The sequence below is a fragment of the Corythoichthys intestinalis genome, chromosome 9 (assembly GCF_030265065.1).
Source record: "Corythoichthys intestinalis isolate RoL2023-P3 chromosome 9, ASM3026506v1, whole genome shotgun sequence".
Classification (NCBI taxonomy): domain Eukaryota; kingdom Metazoa; phylum Chordata; class Actinopteri; order Syngnathiformes; family Syngnathidae; genus Corythoichthys; species Corythoichthys intestinalis.
This window is the reverse complement of record NC_080403.1, coordinates 31,901,310-31,912,766: the sequence shown is the minus strand read 5'-3', so window position 1 is coordinate 31,912,766 and position 11,457 is coordinate 31,901,310. Positions and strand designations below refer to the sequence as shown.

The following is an 11,457-nucleotide window of genomic DNA, read 5'->3' as shown; positions in this document are numbered from 1 at the left end:
GAATAGGGATTTGTATTCAGAGGTAGGTAGGTTCTCTTGTCGGAATTCAATGATTTTTTTTTTTTTTTTTTTGTATTTCTTTGGCTTTATGTGGTTGTGTCATGGGTTATTGTACAGTATCATTACAACAACAGTCCATGTAGATAACTTTGTGCTCAGGAATTATAATACCATTGTTGAAAAAAAACCCAACCCAAAACAAAAAATCTAACAAATATAAGCAGTTACTCACAATGTTACTCATTGCTTGAGTATTCTTTACACCAAATACTTTTTTACTTGTACTTGAGTACATTTTTTGGACGACTACTTTTACTTGAGTAATATTATTTTGAAGTAACGCTAGTCTTAATTGATTTAAAGTTTTGGCTACTCTACCCACCTCTGTTTTTATTTTTGCATTTGTTTAGGTTAATGAAAATTGAAGTATGAACATTTACAGCCGTAAATGTTCTACATAATTGTGGCACAGCACAGTGCACATCGACAGCTAAGATGCTCTGAACCTCCCAATCAGAGCAAATAAAACTAATTATGATAAATAAACCTCCTCAACTCTTTCCCTGTTCTTAAAGATTTGATCCATTTTCTGTTGCATTACCCCTTTTTTGTCGCATCAATTATACACTTTTTGTTGTTGTTGTTGCTGTTCCAGAAAACATGCACATTTGAACCAATCAGAGCTAACTATGCTGAACACATTTCAGTATGTCAGCCAATTAAACGGATAAATGACTCCAGGCATTTTGGTTTGCCGCGTGCATTCGTACATTGACGTGACTCGTCATCGTTAGACTCAGGGGCAGTTTACATGGCGACTCTGCGGCACAAAGACGCAATGACTGAGTGGCGGACTCGCTTTGTGTGCATATGGTGTCGGCGAAGACGAAAAATTCAGAATTGTGCCTCCAAAGTGGAAGAATCCGATTGCGGGGGTTGAGGGGGGGCTTCCTCAGCGTGCAAGGCTCCCGCAGCGCGCTCGCGCCGATTACGTCTGCACTCGTACACGTCACATTGGGCGTGCGCAGCGGTGCTACTAAACATTAAAAACAGCAAATATGGCGGAATGTCGGTTTTAATTTACTGTTTTGATAAAAATTTTAAATTAAATATGTTGAATGTTTCAATTTTTGTGCCTTTTTGAACAAAAGAAAAATGCCATTGCTTCTAGTGGGCGGGCATATTTTTTCCGGGCTGAGGGAGCTTGGTGGGGTCAGAGTGCATCATTCTCTGTCGCCCTGTAAATCTGCAATGCCCCATAGGGCCTGGCATGAATACTACAACGTTTTCATGTGGAATTGCGACATTGTTCGAATGGAGACGCAAATGCAAATTTGAAATTTTTTGTATTCTCGGAGAGTCACCATTTAAACAGCCCCCCAGATAACTGCAGCAGCTGGGGAAACCTCCATGCCGTCCGTCCGTGTAATAAAATTAATAGTAAATATTGTTGGAAACGGTTTATGCTCCACAAGCACTTTTTTATGCTTGTTGTTAACACTTGTGTATTTAAATCTGATGTTGGTAGATTGTTTTATTTTTGGAGATGAAATGCATGTGCGGCAGTTTAGCATTTTTTTTTTTTTTTACGCAGCGTTTTGACAGTTGCCGTCATATTTTTTAAATCAAAACACAGTGTACCAGAACAGCATTCCGGCCCCAAATCATATTCCGAAACTGCGTTCCGGCCCAGACTCTTATACTGGAACTGCGTTCCTGACCGTTTTGGCCCACTATCATCCCTGACTATAAGCCACAAAGTTACCTTCTTTATGGTATTGTGGAAGTGGCCACCCTAGTTGCAGCAGTCAAACGAGGCCGCTGAATTTTAATCCACTGTGGTGTGGCATCCCAGTGGTTGCCCCTCCGCTGGCGGGCATCTGTCAAGTGAGAGGCGTGGCAAGGAGGAGCAAGTAGCACCAAACATCGGGACGAGTTGCGATTATAGAAATCAAACTGTAACCTACTCCTCGGAAAAGTATCCTATTCGCAACCTGGCCAATAGGTATACATCAAGTCCAAGGTCAAGGAATTGATAACTTCGGTGAGAGAACGGTTTAAGGAACCAGACGAAAGAGGCGGTGGAGGTGGTGGTGACGAACCGTACAGGTGAGTAAAACAACTATCCAAATAGGTTTCAACTACCGAGCAGATATTTTGACGTTACATACTGTATATTATGTGTAAGCCACGTTTCAGAATGACATCCATAAGCACGGTTTGAGTCTAGTTTTGCTACGCTAATGTAATAAAAATGCTGCATTGCAATGACTAATGTTTGCGGTCACGTGATTCCGAAACCAAAACTGTCATCGATACCTGTAGAGGTTCGAAAACAGATGTAGTTTCTGTGCACAAACGAACTTTGATTAGTGACACAAATGATGCAGGAGACCAGTATCCTCCATGCAGAGAAAGAGATGTTTGACCCCCCAAAAATCCAAACGATTATTATTTACAACCACTCATCTTTACAATCGTCACCCTGCACGTTTCTGTGCAAGTTTGCCTTGAAAAAAAAGAGTGAATCAAAACCATATTTCTCAGAAATAGATGAGTCCATCACCACACTGCATCATTTGGTGGTTTGCCTGTGTCATTCCACATTGAACATAATGGCTTTTTGCACATTAGCGTTTCTCCTATAAAATCCCAGTGGATACCCTGCCATTGATTAATGGAAAGTTGTGATCCTTTTTTTTTCTAATCAGCAGCCAAGCAAAATTAAAAAAAAGCCCTGAAAGGTAACTTTAATTGTATAGTACAATTTAACACATTGGCAACATACTAATTTAAATAAGTGTTCCATTTCCAAAACCGAAATCAGAACATCAATGTGTTGTTTACTCAAGGCTATGGTTCCATAGACTATATACCTTCTTTATCAGGTACCACACAGATTAAGCCTCTAGTCAAGTGGTTCTTAACCTGGCTTTGAGCGAACCCCAGGGGTTTTTAAGACCAGGTTTTGGACTGGTTTGCTCCCAATTTACATGCTTAAACAGTTTCTTTTAAGTGCTAGTCCTCGATCTGATGGGAAGAGGAACTGCTTTGCTCAGTGGAAGGTAGACTCGGACTTCTTATGAGGGAATACAACAGACCAATGGGAAGCGTGGTCTCAAATTTTCACCTGTTTCTTAAACATGCGGTCAAAATGAGAAGAATTTTGAACGGGAATTTGCTAACTTATTAGCTTGCTAGGTTAGATATATCGTTTTTGAATTTGAAAAAAATTGCTATATATTTGATTCCGAAGGGTTTGGTGAATCCACATGTGGAACTTGTGGAGTTTGGTATCTTAAACAAGGTTAAGAACCACTGCTCTAGTCAAACCTTCAAGCTGGCGTTTAAATAATACTGTTAAAAAAAAAGAAAAATCAGGTTCAGTCATTTATTTAACTAATCGCAGATTTGAAAAGCATTTTGTGCCTTGCAATGTGCTCCTATTTACCCTTGACTTTCAGACATTTAACTTAAACTTCACTTTGACCTGTTAAAGTGTAATGAAAGTAAGATCAGTAGCATTCCATAAATTATTAACATTTAAGACATTTTAATAGACTAAATAATAACTTCATTTCTTTTCAGAATTTAGTGTGAAACATTACTTCACAAAAGTATATTTTGCCCTTACTTTGCTTTGCTGCGAAAGTAGATGAAATGCTCGGACATGGATAAACAGGTAATTTGAACATGACTTTCGTCCGACCATCAGTCCGTGGACATCATTTCCCTCACGAGGCACGTAACGGTTGTGACATGAATGTCAATTAGACAGGCCAGGGTCTATGAGTACAGCCTAAGTGTGATGCACTAAGTTAATGATTGACTAAATAAAGCCAGCTCAGGATTGAGAGCTTTCAAATGCTGTCTTGTGTTGAGAAATATGTAAAACACTAAATATGAAAACATAATTTTTCACTATGGTTAGGATGACATTGGTTTATTTCCACTGGATTATTCTGATTACCTGCGATTGGCTGGCGACCAGTTCAGGGTGTCCCCTGCCTACTGCCCGTAGTTAGCTGGGATAGGCTCCAGCACCTCCGCGACCCTCGTGAGGAAAAGCGGCATGGAAAATGGATGGATGGATGGGTATTCTGATTACAGAACAAAACTGAACTCAGAAACTTTCAATTCTATTTTAGGAAACACAAACCAAGACTTGTGAGAGACAATTGACTGTTGACAAAAGTACAGTAAATGCCTGATTTACTACTATACAACTGTGTGAGGTAATATTTACACAATACAATAGGGAGTCATGCTAGTACAGTTTGCTGAGGGTAGGGAGCTTTGCAGGAGGTTAGTTTTATTGTGACTTCCTGCAAATTTTATGTCTAATTATCTTGTTATGTTTATGCCCCGTGACCCTTAACAGAATACATTTTACAGAAAATACACACTGGAGTTCAGTGGATTAATATACATGGTACATGATTTTTATGACCATTGTTTCTTCCAGATATGTGGGGCTGGTGTTAAAGATGAATTCGACTGGACATCATACCTGGAGGTAACCCTGAGTGCTGTTGGCCCCTGTGCATGCCAAGTGGTGATGGCCAGCTGGACCCCCCAGTGGGGGACATGTGTCTGGCTTCAGACTCTGCTGGCATTTGCCATGGCCAACTGTCCCTCACTGGCCCCGAACCCAGTCAACTTCTCTGTGGTTTACACCATGCCCTTCTTTCAAGCTTATGGCCCTATCCAGAACATTGTCAACAACTCATTGTACCAGGAAGTGTATGTAGCCTCGCAAAATGTGATCGAAGCTGTCAACAGAAGCTTGGAAAAGACATGGGGGCTCCGCACTGGACCGGTTGGAAGCCCGGAGTGTCAGGTTTGCGATCTGTGTCAAATTGATAAAGACCCCAACTTCCTTGAGGACACAAACAACCAGGTGTTATTGTTTGATACCCTCTTCATGTATTTGTATTCCTGTGGAAGTTCCCAGTACGGTGTGTGTTATTTCCATCAACTCAATAGCAACGGAGAGCCGCCGTCTATTTCCAAGTGTTTGTTCCGTGCTGATTCAAACTCTGCTGCCTACTGCCCTGACTGTGTCGCCAGTCCTCTTGGTACCAAAGTCACCATGGTGGAGGAAGGTCAGACGGTTTACTTCTTTGTTGCTGCTTCTGTTAATGAAAGTGTGACTCAACGCTATGGAAGAAAATCTATATCAGTGCGTCGACCACTGGCTACAGAAGATGGCTTCTACAGTGATGTTCGTGGCTTAACCGTCCTTCCTGGGTTGAGAGGGACTTACCACATTGAGTACGTCTACAGCTTTTTCACACAGGAGTTTGTGTACTTTGTCTCAGTTCAAAGAGAGAGCCCGGACCAAGAATCATCTCCCTTCCAAACTCGCCTTGGCCGTCTTCCACGAAATGAATGGGAGATGAAACGCTATCGTGAGGTCATTCTAGAATGTCGTTTTGAACCTAAGCGACGGAGAAGGAATGTGGTCAGTGAACCCTACAAGGATGTGGTATACAATGTTGTCCAGGCAGCACATTTTGGCAAAGCTGGCAGGGAGCTTGCCGAAGAGTTGGGGGCGGAGGAGGATGATGACATACTCTATGGGGTCTTTGCCGTCATGGATGACAATGGAGTTACGGTGCATGATTCAGCTGTCTGCGCCTTTCCCATGGACAACGTGAATGAGGCAATCGCTGATGGGGTGGACGATTGCTGTAAATCTGGACCAGAGCAACTCTCCAGGGGGCTTTGCCATTTCCAGCAATGTGAAAGTTGTCCTCACGAGGTTAGCCATGCTATTATAATGACTTGCATGTTGTGTTTGCAGATCTGCATGACGTAATTTCCTTTTCCTTTTCATAATTCTTACATTTTACTTTGCTATCTATATCATCATAATTTTGAAAAGGAAAAACAGTATTTGCTATTTTGCAATGATGTACACGTAAAACATTAATCATAGATTTTGGTCTGGGCAGTAAGGTGTGGAAAGATGATACAATTGCACCAAATGTGACTAATAACTTGGCTGCAGTCGATGATTCAGAGAGGTCTTGGAGGAATCTTCCTGGTCTCCATAGAAGTGAAGTACTTGTCATCATCAATCATACTTTAAATCGCATGAGAAAAAGAGTATTTCCTCCTTGAAAGAATAGTTATTTCCTCCTAATTAGCGAACGCTGGAGTCACTAGAGAAGTTATTTATTTATTTATTTATTTTCCCTTCAGGCATGACAAATCCAAGCATTTATATGTGTTTACAATTAATTCAACCCGAAAAGAAAAGGGCTGACGGGAGAAGCCGAAGCTTATTGAAACCCGTCCCTAGTATACCATATAGGACGCAGAAAATATCGAATATCAGTTTTTGACATTCAGATTTCTTAATGATTACAAGGTTGTTTTTTAAAATATTTTTTTATAATGACCATCCCCTCTGATTGTTCATTTTCCCAATAGTCCATTGTCGACCGTGGCAATGTGCTCGTTATGTTGACTAGATCCAGTAGATTTGTTCATAATTCAGTAATTAGCTTATTCAGTTCATTCGATCCAGAAATGCGTCTTTCGCCTTCGAGTGTCTGAGTGTTATTTGAAGTCTGTGGTACTTTCACTTTATTACAGTGCAGGAACCCTGGGTTCAGTCCCCACTCAGTCATGGCATGAATGTGTTTGTGGATGAATGTCTGTCACTATTATTTGGCCATGTGACTGACTGGTGAACAATTCAGGGTGTAGCCAGCCTTTCGCCTATTGTCAGCTGGGATCGGTTCCAATACGCTGCGACTCTAAACCCGGGATAATTGGAGTTAAAAAACAATATTGAATGAATGAATGAATGGAGAAGGCGGATATTAACGTCAACTAATGTTTAGTGAAAACTTTGATTTACAATCCATCTCGTAAAGCATAAAACAGATGTGAGCACTGAGTGGAAAACAATGGAAAGTTAATCTACAGGTACAAACAAGAACAAAGAAGTTAAGACATCACAGAACCTATAAATTCACATAATTCTGAGGCTTTCCTCTGTGGTAAAGCAAGCCTCTCTTTCTGAACAATACAATACTGTTGACACAGGAAGAAGAATGCTGGTTAAAAAATAAATTCAGCCTTAGGTACACTTACTGGTAATGCAAGTGAAATAAAAACAGTTTCAGTTTATTTTCCCCTCCACCCGGGTTTCTTGTTAATTTTGGCCTCTAAGTACATGTGGGATGACCTGCCAGCAACATTGTCCAACTGTCTGAATCCACAAAACACTGATCCAAACACATCCTTTTTGCATCACAAACATCCCTCCCAAATATTACATTTCTCTGCCATAGTATCAGCATGAGAGGCTCATGATCATGAGATTCACTACCAGTTTACTTTTAGGTTTACTAGTATTTGTTCGGAAAAGATGATTGGTACATGACAAAAAAGTGAAAATTGGAGAGAAAGATTTAAACCAAGGTCTGAAGCTTCTGACCACCCTACCAACTAAAAGGAGGTCTCTACTAAACATATACCGGTTACCAGTTTCAAGGTATACCATGGTATGAAAACATCAAGGTTTCAAAACCGTGAAAATTTTCCGTCATAATGTCCCTAAGGTATTAGCTATTGTTTATATCAAAAAAACACATGGAGAAATAATCCCTGCTGCAAGGCTCAACACTCCCCCACCGGTGGTTGCTCAGTTTCAGTAAATCAGCTGTGCTACACGATGGCTGGAAGAGGTGGAACTCCTGAACTTTTCCCCCCATCGAAGAAAATGAAATCGCTGGTATGGGAATACTTCGGCTACAGAAAAGTTACAGAGGGTTAGGGTTAGGCTTAGAGGAGGAGCGCTAACTGACTCATAAAAAAAGGAGGCAATACCTCCAGTATGATTTCACATTTATACAAAATTAAAAGTTTAGTAAACACTGCCATGAATGTTTCCCACCAGCTACGAGAGATAACTGCAGCGTGTTTCGTGTGTCTAGCAGTGGTGAAACGTGCAGTTTTTTTTCTCTCTGGCAACTGTGTTAAGAAAAAGAATGTGTGTATCATGTAAACATGATATGAGTCATACACCATGCTTTTTATGGAAAATAATTGAATTATTTTTGTTCTGATGGTAATAATGTTGAGCTGTGGCTGAGGGTTTAGGACTTAATTTTATTTTGAATTGTTAGTTATTATTATTTTTTATTTATTTTGACGTAACATTATACTTATGTCCCAATTTGCTAGCATGTAATATTGAAAAATAAAAAAGCTGTTCAATGGAAAAAAGTTCATTATTATTTTTTTTAAAACCCTGATATCTCAAAGTAACACATTTAATAGCTGTAATTTTAATACCGTGATACAGTCATATTTTGGCTCAAGGTTATCATGCCCTCAGAATATCATGCCGGCACATGCATTGTCTCAACTTCTTACTTTGTTGTAGATGTTGTTGTTGTGCTTCTTGGGGAGGACACTAACTAAACTACTACTACTCTAACTACTCCTCTGTTATTCGTGGACGGATGTATGTATAATTTAGGGATGTATATGCATCTATTCAGGGACCCAGATTTTTCTTAAGAAACATTTTTTTGGCTTAATGCTGAAAAATTACAATAATTAATTGCAGTCTTATTGTTACCTGTAGGTTCCGAGTTAGCCAGTAAAGTGTATGTCCTCTCTTCGGTTGTGGTTTTCATGTTTCTGGGCTGAGGAGACGTTGAGGGAGTGAGTCGGGTTGTCGAGATTTTGAACTTTTTATTATTATTTTTTATTTATTTTTTTTATGTTTTACTCACTTAAATGTTTTTGTCATATCAGCCTGTAGACCAGTATGTACTCCATCCAAACTGTACACTAAGCAACACTGCTCTGCCTCTATAGCTACAGTCTAATCATGCTGTCTCCCTTGCAGTACATCATTATTAATCTTGTGCTAATAAATGATGGAATGATTACATTATAACAATATGTTTATTATATGCTATTTCCGCATGCGTCATCGTTTGTGAATTTGCGCATGCATGCTTCTGTGGTTGCTTCGGCTATGCTCTAAATGAAAATTTCAGACCCCTTTTGTCATGATAATATATTTTATATCCATCCGTCCGTCCTTCCATCCATCCATTTTCTTTTGCTTATACAGTGTCTATCATAAGTATTCAACCCCTTGATTTCCCCCCCCTTTATTGCATTCATACATAAATCATGGTAAAAAATTGCATTTTTAACACAAAAATTTATTGGAAAAAGCTTTAATGTCAAAGTGAAAACAGATTCCTACAGAGTAATGTCAATGAAATCAAAATATGTAAATGACAATAATTGTTTGGATTATTATTCACCCCCTTCAAGTCTGCATTTGATGTGTTTGAAAAGTTGAAAGCCACCGTTGAAGAGAAGTCATATTAGATCTCAACAGTGTTCGGAATAACGCCATTATAGATAACACTGTTCCATAACGGCGTTATTTTTTCAGTAACGAGGTAATCTAACAAATTATTTTTTCCGCCGTTACCATTACTTACGGTCAAAAGCGGTGCGTTACTTACTCTGAATAAATTGAAGAAACTACAAGCCATGGCGAGTCTACTCTGCTCTGTTTATTTGTCATCCAAGACCTGAGGTGCGTTCAGGTTCGAGAATAGCACACGTGTTTTGTTTTGTGCTTTTTCTTAGCAAAGATATACAACACAGGACGTGCTGGCACTCTGTTTCTTTAATAGCACAAATAACTTCAACATTAACACAAACGTACGGCTCTCAGCAAGCCGTATCTCTAACTCACTCCCGCATCATGTGAGCAAAACAATATTGGCAACGTATGCACTTTGGGGTGCCTCGGATAATTCTGCATCAGAATATTACAGCACGTACTTCTTATGACTCCAGGCTGTTTGTCCCTGCTCATTCAATTAGATAATCCTTTCCAAAGGTTGCTAACATTTCTGTGTTTGCTACACCTGAATGCTAGCCTCGTTCCCATCCCCCACTGTCAGCCAGCAAGAATGCTGCTTCCATCTTGAGGACGGCAGACGCTTTGAGGGTGAGGGGAGGAGTAGGGGGACGAGGCTACTTGAATGCACCACCTGGATAGATGCGATGGAAGTGATTGTGATTGGCTGAGGGTTAGAGTCATGTGTCATGGTAAGCCAATCAGAGCCGGTGTTTTCACACACAAACCGGAACAGCGCATGCGGCAAACACACACATGCAAAACAGATGCAGAGGGATATGATGGCAGAGCATTCAGAGGAAAATGTGTCCTTTACGAGGTAGAGATATAAACACTATTTCAAGTCAAAATACTTGAAATACAGTAGGCTATGTCTCCTTGACCAGTGGTCTCAGGTTGTGAGAGTTAGATTTAATTGATTAAACTCATTTTATATTGTTTACTGCTGATTGTCATTTTATTATATTGTTTACTGTTTATTTTTGTTGCACTTCAAGTGTAGGATAAATATGTTGCTGGTGAGGTGCAATAAATATTAGGTTCTATAACACAACTACCTGTCTGTTCTTCTCTATTCAACTGACTCGAATACTGCTCAGAAAATTTCAAATTCTTTGACATACAACAACTTCTTTTTAAAGTAACAGAAATAATTACTTTCCCTGGTAACTAGTTACTTTTCCTATAGAGTAATTCAGTTACTAACTCAGTTACTTTTTTGAAGAAGTAGTGAGTAACTATAACTAATTACTTTTTTAAAGTAACGTGCCCAACACTGGATCTCAAGTAGAGTTTGCCAAAAAGCATGTGGAAGACTCCATGGTCCAGTGGAAGAAGATTTTTTCTTATGATGAGACCAAAATTGAGGTTTTTGGCCATCAGACAATATGTTTTGTTTACCGGAAACAAAACACTGCACATGACCAAAAACACACCATATCACTGTGTAGCATGATGGTGGCAGCATCATGCTTTGGGGATGTTTTTCAGCAGCCGGAGCTGGAAGGCTTGTAAATATAGAAGGCAGGATGAAAATACACCGAAATCCTAGGGGACAATCTTTTTCAGTCTGCAAGAGAACTACAACTTGAGACAAAATTTATTTTCCAGCAAGACAGTGATCCAAAGCATACTGAAAAAGCGAAACAGGAATGGTGAAAAATAAACCAGGTAAATCTTTTGGAGTGGCCGAGTCATAGCCCATAGCTGAACCCTATAGAGAAATTGTGGCTGGACTTGACAAATGCTGTTAATGCCCTATACCCGCGCAAATTGGCAACGCTTGAGCAGTTTTGCAAAGAGGAATGAGCAAAATTGCAGTGGGCAGATGTACAAGACTGATTGAGACTTATCCACGCAGACTCACTGCTGTTATTGCAGTCGAAGGTGCATCTACGAAATGCTCTCTTGAAAGGTGTGAATAATTATGCAAACACTTATTTCCATTCATATATTTTTTATTTCATTGACATTACTCTGTAGAAATCTGTTTTCACTTTGATATTCAAAATTTTTTCCCAATAAATCTTGGTTTAAAAATG

At 39.7% G+C, this 11,457-nt stretch overlaps 1 protein-coding gene across 1 annotated transcript in view; it reads left to right on the top strand.

Annotated features, from left to right (window-relative positions):
• Positions 1 to 1,918: 1,918 nt before the first annotated feature.
• Positions 1,919 to 11,457, top strand: part of mst1rb (macrophage stimulating 1 receptor b) — a 29,499-nt gene continuing 19,960 nt past the window's right edge. Inside the window, exons 1-2 of the mRNA XM_057846089.1 lie at positions 1,919 to 2,109; positions 4,466 to 5,764. Of these exons, the coding sequence (XP_057702072.1) occupies positions 4,559 to 5,764 (1,206 nt within the window). The 5' untranslated portion in view covers positions 1,919 to 2,109; positions 4,466 to 4,558. The remainder of the gene's footprint in view (positions 2,110 to 4,465; positions 5,765 to 11,457) is intronic.